Raw genomic sequence first — 18,545 nt, 5'->3', positions numbered from 1 at the left:
AAAGAGGTGAAGAGCTTGATAAATCAAGCCCAATATGTTTTAAAACTGCAAAAAATTCTTCTTTCCCTTAGGAGTGGCTTTACACATTTTGAAAGTGTATGCATGCTCCTTACACTGTTAAAACTCACTCAGCATAGCAAAAGTATTAAAGGGAAATTAAATTCAAACATTTTCTTTCAGGATTCAGATTAATTTTTAAAAATTTACTAATTTGCTTGTTCTCTGTTGTTAAAAAGCATACTTAGTTAGGCTCAGTAACTGGGTGCTAGCTGCCTTTTGGTGGCTTCTCATATCATTCCCTCTTGTCCTTGGATAACCAATGTGTTCCGCTAGCTCCTAGTAATGCATCACTGCTCCTTCTATCAAGGATACCAAGAGAATGAAGCAAAATTGATCATGCTATAAATATTTTCAAACCATATAATCTTTTTCCTTCCTAAGATAGGGAGAGTCTATGGCTTCATTCCTTACTGTTGGGAAATACAACACCTGGCCACCAGGAGGAGGCAAAGACACCCCAAAGACACCTCAGCTGGAGTCTGGAGATGCAGGGAAAGTTTTTCTGCGAAACCATCCAGACCTGCTAATAGCTCCTAAGCAATCAGTGTTGACTAGTTTCACTGCCTGCTTTCTCTCACTCAAGTCCATGTCAGTATTGCTGCTATAAGACTGTCACACTTGAGAGGCTGTGTTCTGTTCCACAGCATGGATCCTGGAGGTAAGTTTGTTTCCATTTTTACACATAAAACGCTATAACAGGGTCACAGTGTGGCTCCTTTATACCTTGATAGGATCCAGGGTTAATATCCTCTGAAGGAGGTTTATTGAACAGTTGGGTTTAATTAATCAGTGTATTAATTGTTTACATGCTGCTTTGTGTGATTTTTTTTCTTGGGCTGATAGACTGTGTGTCTTTTGCTGGAACAAACAGGTTTCACTTTTAAGTTTCACTTTAGTTTTTGAAAGTGTTGCACAGCTCCTATTACTTGCTGTACTTGTAATATCAGGGGAAGTACTGTCTTGCACTCCATGTGACCAGGTGTGGTCTATGTTCATTTCCTCCATTCCGGCTGAGACTTGAACCTGAGGAGAGCGTTTCCTCTGTTAACTGTCTGGGTCTAGGAAGTGGTGAGTGCCCAGCCATTGGGAGTATGCAGGTGCAGTTTTCTATAATAAAATTTTTTATTTGTGTCCTTCTGTGGGTATAACCTGAGCTATGGAGGACTCTGACATGTTAGAAGGTACTCCTTCTGTACTAAATCATACCTGTTTATATTGTGAGGAGGCCGTGGTTTTCCCGCCCACTCAATTATGTTCCACATGCCTTAACACCGTTATAAAGTCTAAGAAGGGAGACAAGCCTGCTAAGGCTCTTGGTCCCTCTGAGCCGTCTACCTCTCAGGACTCGGCGTCCCGTGAGATTACTACTCTTGCTACATTATCCACTCCACATGCAGTTCCCCATAGCACATCTAATCCTCCATCCAGAGGGGGCCTTCTTCCTGCAGACTTTGCCGCGCAGTTACAAACGGCGGTGTCTGCTGCCCTCAATGCATTACCTCGCTCTAACAAACGCAAGAGAAAGGTTAAACATAGCTCTCCTGACCCAGAGTCATCTAAATATTTATCGGATTTAGCTATTATGTCCCAGTTATCCAATGATGAGTTAACATCTGTAGTTTCAGAAGGTGAACTTTCTGGGTCGGAGTCCTTAGCGTCTAAGCCTCCTGCTGCGGAGGAACTGTCTTTTACATTTAAAATTGAGCACTTGCGTTTTTTATTAAAGGTGGTTCTGTCTACGTTAGAGGTTCCAGAGGCCGGGCTTCTTTAAGAACCTATGATACCTAAATTAAACAGAGTTTACGAAGACAGGAAAGTTCCTTTGACTTTTCCTGTGCTGGTTAAGATGGTGAACATTATTAAGAACTAATAGGAAAGGATTGGTTCTCCCTTTTCCCCCTCATCTGCTTTTAAAAAGTTGTTCCCGTTCCCGGACTCTCAACTAGATTTGTGGGGCTCCATTCTTAAGGTGGATTGTGCTATCTCTACGTTTGCTAAACGTACTACTATACCTCTTGAGGATAGTTCTTCATTCAGAGAGCCGATGGATAAGAAAATGCAAACCTTTCTGAGAAAGATGTTTCAACATACAGGACTTTTGTTTTAACCGGCGGTTGCCGGAGCGGCTACCTACTGGTACCACTCTTTGTCAGAACTCATTGAGGTGGAGTCTCCCCTCGAGGATATTCAAGACATAATTAAAGCTCTGAGAATTGCTAATTCTTTTATCTGTGATACGAACATGCAAATTATTTGCCTAAATGCAAAGGCCTCTGGCTTTGCGATCCTAGCCCGCCGGTCGCTCTGGTTGAAGTCTTGGTCTGCGGATATGACTTCTAAGTCCAGACTCCTTTCTCTTCCCTTAAAGGGAAAGATTTTATTTGGTCCAGGCCTGGACTCCATTATTTCTACAGTTACCGGAGGCAAGGTTGCCTTCCTACCGTAAGATAAGAAGAACAAGTTTAAGGGACGACAATCTTCTAATTTTGATTCCTTTAGTTCTGACAAATCCCAATGAGAACAATCCTCCTCCAAGCCCGAGCAACCCAGGAGTACTTGGAAGCCGGCTCAGTCTTGGAATAAATCCAAGCAGAATAAGAAGCCCGCCGAAAACAAATCGGCATGAAGGGGCGGCCCCGATCCGGGATCGGATCGTGTAGGGGGCAGACTGTCTCTTTTTTTTCAGACGCCTGGTTCAAGGACGTACAGGATCCGTGGGTCCTGGAGGTGGTATCTCAGGGATACAAATCTCATCCACCAAGGGGCAGATTCCTTCTCTCGGATCTGTCTACCTGACCAGAAAAGAGGGATGCCTTTCTAGGGTGCATTCAGAATCTATCCTCCTTAGGAGTTGTTGTCCCGATGCCTATAGAAGAAAGAGGTTTGGAGTTTTATTCAAACCTTTTCGTGGTCCCAAAGAAGGAACGAACAAATTTCTCAATGTCCCTTCCTTCAAGATGGAGACGATAAGGTCCATCCTTCCTTTAATCCAGGAAGGCCAGTTTATGACCACTATAGTTCTGAAGGACGCTTACCTTCATGTTCCAATCCACAGGGAACACTTTCAGTTCCCGAGGTTTGCATTCCTGGACCATCACTTCCAGTTCATTGCCCTTCCATTTGGCCTAGCTACTTCTCAAAGAATCTTTACGAAGGTTCTGGGGGTTCTTCTAGCCGTTGCCAGAATTCAGGGTATTGCAGTAGCCCCATACTTGGACGATATTCTGGTGCAAGCACCATCCTTTCGTCTTGCGGAATAATTCTCGGAGTCCCTTCTCAGTCTTCTTCGATCACATGGATGGAATTCCTGGGTACTATAAAAGACTCCATATCCATGAACGTTGCAAGCTAACTTCAGCATGTCTTGCCCTCTGGACCTCATTGAGTCCCTCTGTGGTTCAGTGTATGGAGGTGATTGTTCTCATGGTGTTCTGCATGGACATCATTCCTTTTGCCATGCTCCAACCTTTACAACTGTGCATGCTGAGGCAGTGAAGCGGCGATCATTCAGATCTATCTCAGCTGATTGTATTAGACAGGCGGTCGAGAGAATCGCTCTCTTGGTGGCTCTGTCCAGATCATCTATCCCGAGGGACATGCTTCTTAAGACCATCTTGGGAGATTGTGAATACGGACGCAAGCCTATCCTGATGGGGAACTGTTTGGGGTGCCAGGAAGGCACAGGTGTAGTGGACTAAGGAGGAGTCCTCCCTCCCGATCAATATTTTGGAACTGCGGGCTCAGATTCTGGAGTGGGCGGAGGCCCACAGCTGTTTGCTGTCAGCAATCCACATTCCGGGTGTGGACAACTGGGAGGCAAATTTTCTCAGCAGGCAATCCTTCAATCCAGGGCAAGTGTCTCTCCATCCCGAGGTGTTTGCAGAGATATGCAGCAAGTGGGGGATGCCAGAAATAAATCTTATGGCGTCCCATCTCAATACCAAGCTACCCAGGTGGGGGTCGAGGTCAAGGGATCCCCAAGCAGATCTAATAGATTCACTAGCAGTGCCCTGGAGGTTCAAACTCGTATATCTTTTGCCTCCATTACCGCTTCTTTCTCGAGTGGTGGCCCGCATCAAGCAGGAGTGGGTATCGGCAATCCTGATTGCTCCATCGTGGCCACGAAGAACGTGGTTTGCGGATCTAGTGGGGATGTCCTCATCTCCTCAGTGGAAGTTACCTTGTTGCAGAGACCTGCTAATACAAGGTCCATTTGTTCATCAAAATCTAGATTCTCTGAGGCTGACTGCGTGGAGATTGAACGCTTAGTCTTAGCCAAGAGAGGTTTCTCTGAGAGTGTCATTGATACTCTTATTCAAGCTCGTAAACCAGTTACTCTGCGTATCTACCACAATTTTTACTCCCTACTTATTCTGGTGTGAAGAGCGTGGTTTTTCCTGGCACAGAGTTAAGGTTGCCAGGATCTTATCTTTTCTTTAGAATAGGCTGGAGAAGGGTCTTTCTGCTAGTTCCCTGAGGGGACAGATTTCGGCCCTGTCGGTTTTATTGCACAAGAGACTGGCTGAGCTTCCAGACGGGCAGTTCTTTGTTAAGGCTCTGATTTAGGATCAGACCTGTGTTTAGATCTGGGGCTCCTCCTTGGAGCCTAGATCTTGTTCTTTGGGTTTTGCAACAGGTTCCATTTAAGCCTATGCATTCCGTTGATATTAAATTGTTATCTTGGAAGGTTCTCTTCTTATTGGCTATTGCCTCTGCGCGCAGTGTTTGAGATCTCTGCTTTGCAATGTGAGCCCCCTTATCTGATTTTTCATGCAGATAAGGCAGTTTTACGTACTAAATTAAGTTTTCTTCTTAAGGTTGTGTCAGATCGCAAGATCAATCAGGAGATGGTTCCTTCCTTGTGTCCTAATCCTTCTTTATCAAAGGAATGCTTACTTCACAATTTGGATGTGGTTCGCGCCTTGAAGTTCTATCTTCAGGCTACTAAGGAGTTTAGACAATCTTCCTCTTTGTTTGTTGTGTATTCGGGAAGCGTAAGGGGCAGAAGGCTACTTCAACTTCCCTATCTTTTTGGTTAAGGAGTGTTATCCGCTTAGTTTACGAGAAACTTTAACCCAGCTTAATTTGGAGACCTTAACATTAATTTCTATGTGCATAGTACATCGACAAATAAAAACTAAATTGGGAAAGATCTCTGTGGGTTTTTTTTTTTTTTTAAGCAAATTAAACTATAATTTTGTTAATAAATATTGCCTTGTTATTTTAGAGCAGTCCAGAGATCTATATTGTTTAAAAAAACCTTTTCAGTATATTTATCTTATGTAATTTGCAGTTGCCAAATGTAAATGAGCTCTTGCACTGGTCTAAGGAGTCATTGTGTAGCAAGTAGCAGGGTCAGAACTTTTTAGCACACTTACATGTGTAATATTTATTCCAGTACCTCTTTGGGAATTTAAAAAGAAAACCTTTTAGAGGTTAATTACAGGAAAAGTGGGCATAGTTAAAAAATGAATATGCATAGATTATTATTATTATTTTGTATTTTTTTTTTTAGTGTTTACATTTGTTATTGGGGATTTAAAGAGAGATAAAAGTGCAAAAAGAAAAAGCTGTAACATTTTAGAGCATTCTATATCTTTAATCAATTTGCAGGGGGTAAATTCACAGTTATATACAAGCAAATTTACAAACACATAGTTAAACTTAGCTCCAGTGCAGCAATGCACTACAGGGAGTTAGCCAAACATATCGGGTAAGCCAGTGAGTAGTGTAGGATATGTACATATTCTTTTCTTCTGATCAGTGAGTTTAATTTTGCGGGCTGCGTGCCTGCGGGACTTCGTCTCCTCAGAGGCTTTTGGCTCGGTCGAGTCTTAATAACCTGAGTGGTCTCTAGAAAGGGCCTTGCTGTTTTTAACTGTTGGCAGTTATCTCTGCCTTTTTTCTTTTTTGCCCTTTGGCTTCTAGTGAAGCACTTTTTCCTGTCGGGAGTTTTTGGGTGTTTAAGGCTGTGGTGCCCTCAGAAGGGGCCGCTTTCGTACCTGCCCGTTTTGCATTCAGTGTCCTCTATAGCTTGGGTATGGTTTTCCCAAAAGTAATGAATGCAGCTGTGGTCTCTTCTCGTTTAAGAAGAAAAACTTTAATTATGCTTACCTGATAATTTTCTTTTCTTCTGATGGGAAGAGTCCACAGCTCCCCGCCCGTGTTTTATCATAAGGGGCGACTGTATTTTTTGTTTCTTCTGGCAACTTTTTCACCCTGATATTTCTCCTGCTGTTCCTTGTTCTCTCGGCAGAATGGCTGGGGGATGAGGGAAGTGGGGGAGGTATTTGAGCCTTTGGCTTGGGTGTCTTTGCCTCCTCCTGGTGGCCAGCTTCTGAATTCCCAAAAGTAATGAATGCAGCTGTGGACTCTTCCCGTCAGAAGAAAAGAAAATTATCAGGTAAGCGTAATTTAAGTTTTTCCAAGAAAAGATACCAAGCGAACAAAATATGTTTGAAAATAGAATTGAATTTAAAGTGAATGTAAACTTTGATGAAATAGTGCCCGGTTTTTAAAAATACTATTAAAAACAGAGGCACTTTCATTCATCAAAGCGGATTTAACAAATACTACTTCTCCTGAAACGCCTCACCAGATGGATGCTCCTGGGGGGGAAGCCGTGATTGGAGGAATCATTGCTGACGAAGTGCAGGCGGGGGATCGTCGATCCGGCGTTTCAGAAGAAGCATTTGTAAAAATCCACTGCAATGTAAACTTTGATGAATGAAAGTGCCTATGTTTTTAATTGTATTTTTAAAAACCAGGTATTACAATTAAATGCTCTATCTGAATCATGCAAGTTTAATTTTGACTTTCCTATCCCTTTAATTTAGATTTTAATGTACCTTCTGATGACCTGGAATTGACAGTTTATAATATAATATGTTTTTCTCTCTAGGCTTACCAATCAAATTTTGGAATGAGGTCTCCACTGAGCTCCACTAGTGACTCTACTGATAACCGAAAAGTAAGATTGTTTTGTTGACATTTGTATGGATATTCGACACTTGGTTATGTAAACAAGATGATTAAAATAAAGAAGTAGAAATAATCACGTTGTGTTAAAGCATAAACAATGTTGAGGACCTATTTCTTATTTCATTATTTCATTTTGTTATTCAGGGAGACATTGCAGTAGCTGTATCCAAAGATTCACAGTAAATAAATTATTTTCTCACTCTTTTTAATAGAAGCTGCTGATATCCATTTGGTTTGCAGATAAATCCATTATTTTCCATCGGCTAGATTACGAGTCTTGCGTTAGCCTTAAAAAGCAGCGTTGAGAATTCCCAACGCTGCTTTTTAACGCCCGCTGGTATTACGAGTCTGGCAGGTACAGGTGTACCGCTCACTTTTCTTTCGCGACTTGAGCTTACCGCAAATCCCCTTATGTCAATTGCGTATTATCTTTTTAATGGGACTTGCCTAACGCCGGTATTACGAGTCTTGGAAGAAGTGAGCGGTAGACCCTCTTCTGTCCAGACTCCTACCGCATTTAAAAGTCAGTAGTTAAGAGTTTTATGGGCTAATGCCGTAACATAAAACTCTTAACTAAAGTGCTGCAAAGTACACTAACACCCGACCGAACATCGCCGCCACTTTAATAAATATATTAACCCCTAAACCGCCGCACTCCCGCCTCGCAAACACTAGTTACATTTTATTAACCCCTGATCTGCTGTCCTTAACATCGTCGACACCTATCTACATTTATTAACCCCTAATCTGCCACCCCAACGTCGCCGCTACTATAATAAAGTTATTAACCCCTAAATCTAAGTCTAACCCTAACACCCCCCTAACTTAAATATAATTTAAATAAAACGAAATAAAATTACTACAATTAAATAAATAAATCCTATTTAAAACTAAATACTTACCTATAAAATAAACCCTAAGATAGCTACAATATAACTAATAGTTACATTGTAGCTAGCTTAGGGTTTATATTTATTTTACTGGCAACTTTGTATTTATTTTAACTAGGTAGAATAGTTATTAAATAGTTATGAACTATTTAATAACTACCTAGTTAAAATAAGTACAAATATACCTGTAAAATCAACCCTAACCTAAATTACAATTAAACCTAACACTACACTATCATTAAATTAATTACATAAACTAACTACAATTAAAATAAAGTACGGAAAAAACAAACACTAAATTTCAGAAAATTAAAAAATAATTACAAGAATTTTAAACTAATTACACCTTCTCTAATCCCCCTAATAAAATAAAAAAGCCCCCCAAAATAAAAAAATTCCCTACCCTATACTAAATTACAAATAGCCCTTAAAAGGGCCTTTTGCGGGGTATTGCCCCAAAGTAATCAGCTCTTTTACCTGTAAAAAAAAAAAAGACAATACCCAACCCTACTCTAAAATCCACCCAATCCCCCCTTAATAAATCCTAACACTACCTTAGATGTCTTCACCCAGCCGGGCACAAGTGGACCTCCAGAGGGGCAGAAGTCTTCATCCGATCTGGGCAGAAGAGGTCCTCCAAGCGGCAGAAGTCTTCATCCAGACGGCATATTCTATCTTCATCCATCCAGAGCGGAGCGGGTCCATCTTCAATCCAGCCGACGCGGAGCATCCTCTTCAAACGAAGTCCAAGCGACGAATGAAGGTTCCTTTAAATGACGTCATCCAAGATGGCGTCCCTTGAATTCCGATTGGCTGATAGGATTCTATCAGCCAATCGGAATTAAGGTAAGAAAAATCCTATTGGCTGATCCAATCAGCCAATAGGATTGAAGTTCAATCTTATTGGCTGATCCAATCAGCCAATAGGATTGAGCTCACATTCTAATGGCTGTTCCAATCAGCCAATAGAATGCGACCTCAATATTGGCTGATTGGCTGATTTCAATCCCTTCATATCCCTTTAAGAAACTTAAATCTTGGGTGTTTTTATAATGCTCTATTTTAAAATGTGATAACAGCAGATGTTTACTGTTACCTGTTCATATATTATATACTACTAACTGGCTCACAAGGACAACTTCCATACACCGAGATTACGAGTTTGGCGTCAGCCTTAAAAAGCAGCGTTGAGAGGTCCCAACGCTGCTTTTTACCTAACGCTGGTATTACGAGTCTGACAGATAGAGGCTCACCGCTCACTTTTCTTCCGCGACTCGAGGCTACCGCAAATCCCCTTACGTCAATTGCGTATCCTATCTTTTTAATGGGATTTGCCTTACGCTGGTATTACGAGTCTTGGAAGAAGTGAGCGGTAGACCCTCTCCTGGCAAGACTTCTACCGCATTTAAAAGTCAGTAGTTAAGAGTTTTATGGGCTAACGCCGGAACATAAAACTCTTAACTAAAGTGCTAAAAAGTACTAACACCCATAAACTACTTATTAACCCCTAAACCAAGGCCCCCCCACATTGCAAACACTATAATACAATTTTTTAACCCCTAATCGGCCGACCGGACATCGCCGTCACCTACATTATACCTATGAACCCCTAATCTGCTGCCCCTAACATCGCCGCCACCTACATTTTATTTATTAACCCCTAATCTGCCGCCCCCAACGTCACCGCCACCTACCTACAATTATTAACCCCTAATCTGCCGACCGGACATCGCCACCACTTTAATAAATGTATTAACCCCTAAACCGCCACACTCCCGCCTCGCAAACACTAGTTACATATTATTAACCCCTAATCTGCCGTCCCTAACATCGTCGACACCTACCTACATTTATTAACCCCTAATCTGCCACCCCCAACGTCGGCGCTACTATATTAAAGTTATTAACCCCTAAACCTAAGTCTAAACCTAACCCTAACCCCCCCTAACTTAAATATAATTTAAACTAAACGAAATACATTTAACATAATTAACCCCTTAACGACCGAGGACGTGCAGGGTACGTCCTCAAAAAAAAGGCAGTTAACGCCTGAGGATGTACCCTGCACGTCCTCGGTGTGGAAAGCAGCTGGAAGCGATCCTGCTCGCTTCCAGCTGCTTTCCGGTTATTGCAGTGATGCCTCGATATGGAGGCATCCCGCAATAACCTTAAATGGCCATCCGATGCAGAGAGAGCCACTCTGTGGCCCTCTCTGCACCGGACATCGATGGCCGGTATCGTTGGTGGGTGGGAGCGGACTTGGGAGGCGGGTGGGCGGCCATGTGCCGTGTAATGTGCAGGGGGGGCGGGACCGACGGGGGCGCGCATGGGAGCGCGCGCGTGCACGGGGGCAGCGGGCGGGCGCGTGCACGGGGCGGGAGCGGGAGGGAACCGCTACACTACAGAAAAAAAATCACAAAAAAGCTATAATAAATAATAAAATTAAATATGTTATATAAAGTTTCTAAGTGATCTGCAACTGGTGAGAGGTTGGTGGTGGGGGGGGGGAAAGCTACACTACAGAAAAGGGGATTTTTTTTAAAAAAAAGATTCCTTTTTTTACTAAACTGGGTACTGGCAGACAGCTGCCAGTACCCAAGATGGCGCCCGCTAAGGCAGAGGGGGAGGGTTAGAGAGCTGTTTGGTGTGGGATCAGTGAGGTTGGGGGCTAAGGGGGATACTACAAAGCAGCATATGTAAATATGCTAAAAAACAAAACAAAAAACAAATATACCTTTTATTTTAGTACTGGCAGAGTTTCTGCCAGTACTTAAGATGGCGGGGACAATTGTGGGGGGGGGGAGGGAAGGGAGCTGTTTGGTAGGGATGTTTCAGGTGGGAGGCTGAGCTCTACACTAAAGCTAAAATTAACCCTGCAAGCTCCCTACAAGCTACATAATTAACCCCTTCACTGCTAGCCATAATACACGTGTGATGTGCATCGGCATTTAGTGGCCTTCTAATTAACAAAAAGCAACGCCAAAGCCATATATGTCTGCTATTACTGAATAAAGGGGATCCCAGAGAAGCATTTACAACCATTGGTGCCATAATTGCACAAGCTGTTTGTAAATGATTTCAGTGAGAAACCTAAAATTGTGAAAAATTTAACGTTTTTTTTTTATTTAATCGCAATTTACGGTGAAATGGTGGCATGAAATATACCAAAATGGGCCTAGATCAATACTTTGGGTTGTCTACTACACTACACTAAAGCTACAATTATCCCAAAAAGCTCCCTACATGCTCCCTAATTAACCCCTTCACTGCTGGGCATAATACACGTGTGGTGCGCAGTGGCATTTAGCGGCCTTCTAATTACCAAAAAGCAACGCCAAAGCCATATATGTCTGCTATTTCTGAACAAAGGGGATCCCAGAGAAGAATTTACAACCATTTATGCCATAATTGCACAAGCTGTTTGTAAATAATTTCAGTGAGAAACCAAGTTTGTGAAAAAATTTGTGAAAAAGTGAACGATTTTTTGTATTTGATCGCATTTGACGGTGAAATGGTGGCATGAAATATACCAAAATGGGCCTAGATCAATACTTTGGGATGTCTTCTAAAAAAAAATATTTACATGTTAATGGATATTCAGAGATTCCTAAAGATATTAGTGTTCTAATGTAACTAGCGCTAGTTTTGAAAAAATAATGGTTTGGAAATAGCAAAGTGCTACTTGTATTTATGGCCCTATAACTTACAAAAAAAGCAAAGAACATGTAAACATTGGGTATTTCTAAACTCAGGACAAAATTTAGAAACTTTTTAGCATGGGTGTTTTTTGGTGGTAGTAGATATGTAACAGATTTTGGGGGTCAAAGTTAGAAAAAGTGTGTTTTCTCCAACATAGGTGTGTCCGGTCCACGGCGTCATCCTTACTTGTGGGATATTCTCTTCCCCAACAGGAAATGGCAAAGAGCCCAGCTAAGCTGGTCACATGATCCCTCCTAGGCTCCGCCTTCCCCAGTCATTCTCTTTGCCGTTGTACAGGCAACATCTCCACGGAGATGGCTTAGAGTTTTTTGGTGTTTAAATGTAGTTTTTATTCTTCAATCAAGAGTTTGTTATTTTAAAATAGTGCTGGTATGTACTATTTACTCTGAAACAGGAAAGAGATGAAGATTTCTGTTTGTAAGAGGAAAATGATTTTAGCAACCGTTACTAAAATCGATGGCTGTTTCCACACAGGACTGTTGAGAGGAATTAACTTCAGTTGGGGGAAACAGTGAGCAGACTTTTGCTGCTTGAGGTATGACACATTTCTAACAAGACTCGGTAATGCTGGAAGCTGTCATTTTCCCTATGGGAACCGGTAAGCCATTTTCTTAGTTTAAGTAAAAGAATAAAGGGCTTCATTAGGGCTTAAAAAACTGGTAGACATTTCTCCAACATAGGTGTGTCCGGTCCACGGCGTCATCCTTACTTGTGGGATATTCTCCTCCCCAACAGGAAATGGCAAAGAGCCCAGCAAAGCTGGTCACATGATCCCTCCTAGGCTCCGCCTACCCCAGTCATTCTCTTTGCCGTTGTACAGGCAACATCTCCACGGAGATGGCTTAGAGTTTTTTAGTGTTTAACTGTAGTTTTTATTATTCAATCAAGAGTTTGTTATTTTGAAATAGTGCTGGTATGTACTATTTACTCAGAAACAGAAAAGAGATGAAGATTTCTGTTTGTATGAGGAAAATGATTTTAGCAACCGTAACTAAAATCCATGGCTGTTCCACACAGGACTGTTGAGAGCTACTAACTTCAGTTGGGGGAACAGTATGCAGTCTCTTGCTGCTTGAGGTATGACACATTCTAACAAGACGATGTAATGCTGGAAGCTGTCATTTTCCCTATGGGATCCGGTAAGCCATGTTTATTACGATCATAAATAAGGGCTTCACAAGGGCTTATTAAGACTGTAGACTTTTCTGGGCTAAATCGATTCATTATTAACACATATTTAGCCTTGAGGAATCATTTTATCTGGGTATTTTGATATAAGAATATCGGCAGGCACTGTATTAGACACCTTATTACTTAGGGACTTTCCCAAAGCATAAGCAGAGCCTCATTTTCGCGCCGGTGTGGCGCACTTGTTTTTGAGAGGCATGGCATGCAGTCGCATGTGTGAGGAGCTCTGATACTTAGAAAAGACTTTCTGAAGGCGTCATTTGGTATCGTATTCCCCTTTGGGCTTGGTTGGGTCTCAGCAAAGCAGATACCAGGGACTGTAAAGGGGTTAAAGTTTAAAACGGCTCCGGTTCCGTTATTTTAAGGGTTAAAGCTTCCAAATTTGGTGTGCAATACTTTTAAGGCTTTAAGACACTGTGGTGAAAATTTGGTGAATTTTGTACAATTCCTTCATGTTTTTTCGCAATTGCAGTAATAAAGTGTGTTCAGTTTAAAATTTAAAGTGACAGTAACGGTTTTATTTTAAAACGTTTTTGTACTTTGTTATCAAGTTTATGCCTGTTTAACATGTCTGAACTACCAGATAGACTGTGTTCTGAATGTGGGGAAGCCAGAATTCCTATTCATTTAAATAAATGTGATTTATGTGATAATGACAATGATGCCCAAGATGATTCCTCAAGTGAGGGGAGTAAGCATGGTACTGCATCATTCCCTCCTTCGTCTACACGAGTCTTGCCCACTCAGGAGGCCCCTAGTACATCTAGCGCGCCAATACTCCTTACTATGCAACAATTAACGGCTGTAATGGATAATTCTGTCAAAAACATTTTAGCCCAAATGAACACTTGTCAGCGTAAGCGCGGCTGCTCTGTTTTAGATACTGAAGAGCATGGCAACGCTGATACTAATATCTCTGAAGGGCCCCTAACCCAGTCTGATGGGGCCAGGGAGGTTTTGTCTGAGGGAGAAATTACTGATTCAGGGAACATTTCTCAACAGGCTGAACCTGATGTGATTGCATTTAAATTTAAGTTGGAACATCTCCGCATTCTGCTTAAGGAGGTATTATCCACTCTGGATGATTGTGACAAGTTGGTCATCCCAGAGAAGCTATGTAAAATGGACAAGTTCCTAGAGGTGCCGGGGCTCCCAGAAGCTTTTCCTATACCCAAGCGGGTGGCGGACATTGTTAATAAAGAATGGGAAAGGCCCGGTATTCCTTTCGTCCCTCCCCCCATATTTAAAAAATTGTTTCCTTTGGTCGACCCCAGAAAGGACTTATGGCAGACAGTCCCCAAGGTCGAGGGAGCGGTTTCCACTTTAAACAAACGCACCACTATACCCATAGAGGATAGTTGTGCTTTCAAAGATCCTATGGATAAAAAATTAGAAGGTTTGCTTAAAAAGATGTTTGTTCAGCAGGGTTACCTTCTACAACCAATTGCATGCATTGTCCCTGTCGCTACAGCCGCATGTTTCTGGTTCGATGAGCTGATAAAGGCGGTCGATAGTGATTCTCCTCCTTATGAGGAGATTATGGACAGAATCAATGCTCTCAAATTGGCTAATTCTTTCACCCTAGACGCCACTTTGCAATTGGCTAGGTTAGCGGCTAAGAATTCTGGGTTTGCTATTGTGGCGCGCAGAGCGCTTTGGTTGAAATCTTGGTCGGCTGATGCGTCTTCCAAGAACAAGCTACTTAACATTCCTTTCAAGGGGAAAACGCTGTTTGGCCCTGACTTGAAAGAGATTATCTCTGATATCACTGGGGGTAAGGGCCACGCCCTTCCTCAGGATCGGCCTTTCAAGGCAAAAAATAAACCTAATTTTCGTCCCTTTCGTAGAAACGGACCAGCCCGAGGTGCTACGTCCTCTAAGCAAGAGGGTAATACTTCTCAAGCCAAGCCAGCTTGGAGACCAATGCAAGGCTGGAACAAGGGAAAGCAGGCCAAGAAACCTGCCACTGCTACCAAGACTGCATGAAATGTTGGCCCCCGATCCGGGACCGGATCTGGTGGGGGGCAGACTCTCTCTCTTCGCTCAGGCTTGGGCAAGAGATGTTCTGGATCCTTGGGCGCTAGAAATAGTCTCCCAAGGTTATCTTCTGGAATTCAAGGGACTTCCCCCAAGGGGGAGGTTCCACAGGTCTCAGTTGTCTTCAGACCACATAAAAAGACAGGCATTCTTACATTGTGTAGAAGACCTGTTAAAAATGGGAGTGATTCATCCTGTTCCATTAAGAGAACAAGGGATGGGGTTCTACTCCAATCTGTTCATAGTTCCCAAAAAAGAGGGAACGTTCAGACCAATCTTAGATCTCAAGATCTTAAACAAGTTTCTCAAGGTTCCATCGTTCAAGATGGAAACCATTCGAACTATTTTTCCTTCCATCCAGGAAGGTCAATTCATGACCACGGTGGATTTAAAGGATGCGTATCTACATATTCCTATCCACAAGGAACATCATCGGTTCCTAAGGTTCGCATTCCTGGACAAGCATTACCAGTTCGTGGCGCTTCCTTTCGGATTAGCCACTGCTCCAAGGATTTTCACAAAGGTACTAGGGTCCCTTCTAGCTGTGCTAAGACCAAGGGGCATTGCTGTAGTACCTTACTTGGACGACATTCTGATTCAAGCGTCGTCCCTTCCTCAAGCAAAGGCTCACACGGACATCGTCCTGGCCTTTCTCAGATCTCACGGATGGAAAGTGAACGTGGAAAAGAGTTCTCTATCTCCGTCAACAAGGGTTCCCTTCTTGGGAACAATAATAGACTCCTTAGAAATGAGGATATTTCTGACAGAGGCCAGAAAAACAAAGCTTCTAGACTCTTGTCGGATACTTCATTCCGTTCCTCTTCCTTCCATAGCTCAGTGCATGGAAGTGATCGGGTTGATGGTAGCGGCTATGGACATAGTTCCTTTTGCGCGCATTCATCTAAGACCATTACAACTGTGCATGCTCAGTCAGTGGAATGGGGATTATACAGACTTGTCTCCGAAGATACAAGTAAATCAGAGGACCAGAGACTCACTCCGTTGGTGGCTGTCCCTGGACAACCTGTCACGAGGGATGACATTCCGCAGACCAGAGTGGGTCATTGTCACGACCGACGCCAGTCTGATGGGCTGGGGCGCGGTCTGGGGATCCCTGAAAGCTCAGGGTCTTTGGTCTCGGGAAGAATCTCTTCTACCGATAAATATTCTGGAACTGAGAGCGATATTCAATGCTCTCAAGGCTTGGCCTCAGCTAGCGAGGGCCAAGTTCATACGGTTTCAATCAGACAACATGACAACTGTTGCGTACATCAACCATCAGGGGGGAACAAGGAGTTCCCTAGCGATGGAAGAAGTGACCAAAATCATTCTATGGGCGGAGTCTCACTCCTGCCACCTGTCCGCTATCCACATCCCAGGAGTGGAAAATTGGGAAGCGGATTTTCTGAGTCGTCAGACATTGCATCCGGGGGAGTGGGAACTCCATCCGGAAATCTTTGCCCAAGTCACTCAGCTGTGGGGCATTCCAGACATGGATCTGATGGCCTCTCGTCAGAACTTCAAAGTTCCTTGCTACGGGTCCAGATCCAGGGATCCCAAGGCGGCTCTGGTGGATGCACTAGTAGCACCTTGGACCTTCAAACTAGCTTATGTGTTCCCGCCGTTCCCTCTCATCCCCAGGCTGGTAGCCAGGATCAATCAGGAGAGGGCGTCGGTGATCTTGATAGCTCCTGCGTGGCCACGCAGGACTTGGTATGCAGATCTGGTGAATATGTCATCGGCTCCACCTTGGAAGCTACCTTTGAGACGAGACCTTCTTGTTCAGGGTCCGTTCGAACATCCGAACCTGGTTTCACTCCAGCTGACTGCTTGGAGATTGAACGCTTGATCTTATCGAAGCGAGGGTTCTCAGATTCTGTTATCGATACTCTTGTTCAGGCCAGAAAGCCTGTAACTAGAAAGATTTACCACAAAATTTGGAAAAAATATATCTGTTGGTGTGAATCTAAAGGATTCCCTTGGGACAAGGTTAAGATTCCTAAGATTCTATCCTTCCTTCAAGAAGGATTGGAAAAAGGATTATCTGCAAGTTCCCTGAAGGGACAGATTTCTGCCTTGTCTGTGTTACTTCACAAAAAGCTGGCAGCTGTGCCAGATGTTTATTCTGGTAAAAGGAGAGGTCAAAAAGCAACTTCTACCTCTCTCTCTTTTTGGATTAAAAGCATCATCAGATTGGCTTACGAGACTGCCGGACGGCAGCCTCCCGAAAGAATCACAGCTCATTCCACTAGGGCTGTGGCTTCCACATGGGCCTTCAAGAACGAGGCTTCTGTTGATCAGATATGTAGGGCAGCGACTTGGTCTTCACTGCACACTTTTACCAAATTTTACAAGTTTGATACTTTTGCTTCTTCTGAGGCTATTTTTGGGAGAAAGGTTTTGCAAGCCGTGGTGCCTTCCATTTAGGTGACCTGATTTGCTCCCTCCCTTCATCCGTGTCCTAAAGCTTTGGTATTGGTTCCCACAAGTAAGGATGACGCCGTGGACCGGACACACCTATGTTGGAGAAAACAGAATTTATGTTTACCTGATAAATTACTTTCTCCAACGGTGTGTCCGGTCCACGGCCCGCCCTGGTTTTTTTAATCAGGTCTGATAATTTATTTTCTTTAACTACAGTCACCACGGTACCATATGGTTTCTCCTATGCAAATATTCCTCCTTAACGTCGGTCGAATGACTGGGGTAGGCGGAGCCTAGGAGGGATCATGTGACCAGCTTTGCTGGGCTCTTTGCCATTTCCTGTTGGGGAGGAGAATATCCCACAAGTAAGGATGACGCCGTGGACCGGACACACCGTTGGAGAAAGTAATTTATCAGGTAAACATAAATTCTGTTTTTTCTGGGCTAAAACGATTACTTTACTAAGTATATTTGGCAGATTATTACTTTTAATAGTTGTTAAATCTTGGGGATTGTTTTAATAAAAACGGCAGGCACTGTATTGGACACCTTTTTCACTGGGGGCCTTTTCTAGTCATAGACAGAGCCTCATTTTCGCGCCTCTAATGCGCAGTTGTTTTTGGAAAGCATGGCATGCAGATGCATGTGTGAGGAGCTAAGAACCACTGATAAAGCTTATAGAAGGCATCATTTGGTATCGTATTCCCCTCTGGGCTTGGTTGGGTCTCAGCAAAGCAGATACCTGGGACTGTATAGGGGTTAAATGTAAAAACGGCTCCGGTTCCGTTATTTTAAGGGTTAAAGCTTTCAAATTTGGTGTGCAATACTTTTAAGGCTTTAAGTTACTGTGGTGAAATTTTGGTGAAATTTGAACAATTCCTTCATACTTTTTCACATATTCAGTAATAAAGTGTGTTCAGTTTGAAATTTAAAGGGACAGTAACGGTTTTATTGTAAAACGTTTTTTGTGCTTTGTTGACAAGTTTAAGCCTGTTTAACATGTCTGAACCATCAGATAACGATGTTCTATATGTATGAAAGCCAATGTGTCTCCCCATTTAAATATATGTGATATATTTGTGTCATAATGTCCAAACAAAGTAGGGATAATAATGCCATAGATATGATATTGCCCAAGATGATTCCTCTAATGAGGGGAGTAAGCATGGTACTGCATCATCCCCTTCTGTGTCTACACCAGTTTTGCCCACACAAGAGGCCCCTAGTACATCTAGTGCGCCAATA

At 42.9% G+C, this 18,545-nt stretch overlaps 1 protein-coding gene across 1 annotated transcript in view; it reads left to right on the top strand.

The window, feature by feature from the left end:
* LOC128654025 (septin-10) overlaps nt 1-18,545 on the top strand; it is a 217,902-nt gene that overhangs the window by 67,915 nt on the left and 131,442 nt on the right. Inside the window, exon 2 of the mRNA XM_053707669.1 lies at nt 6,962-7,030. Within this exon, the coding sequence (XP_053563644.1) occupies nt 6,962-7,030 (69 nt within the window). The remainder of the gene's footprint in view (nt 1-6,961; nt 7,031-18,545) is intronic.

This window comes from Bombina bombina, chromosome 3 (genome assembly GCF_027579735.1).
Source record: "Bombina bombina isolate aBomBom1 chromosome 3, aBomBom1.pri, whole genome shotgun sequence".
Classification (NCBI taxonomy): Eukaryota; Metazoa; Chordata; class Amphibia; order Anura; family Bombinatoridae; genus Bombina; species Bombina bombina.
The sequence above is the reverse complement of the archived record's forward strand: the minus strand, read 5'-3'. Positions and strand labels throughout refer to the sequence as shown.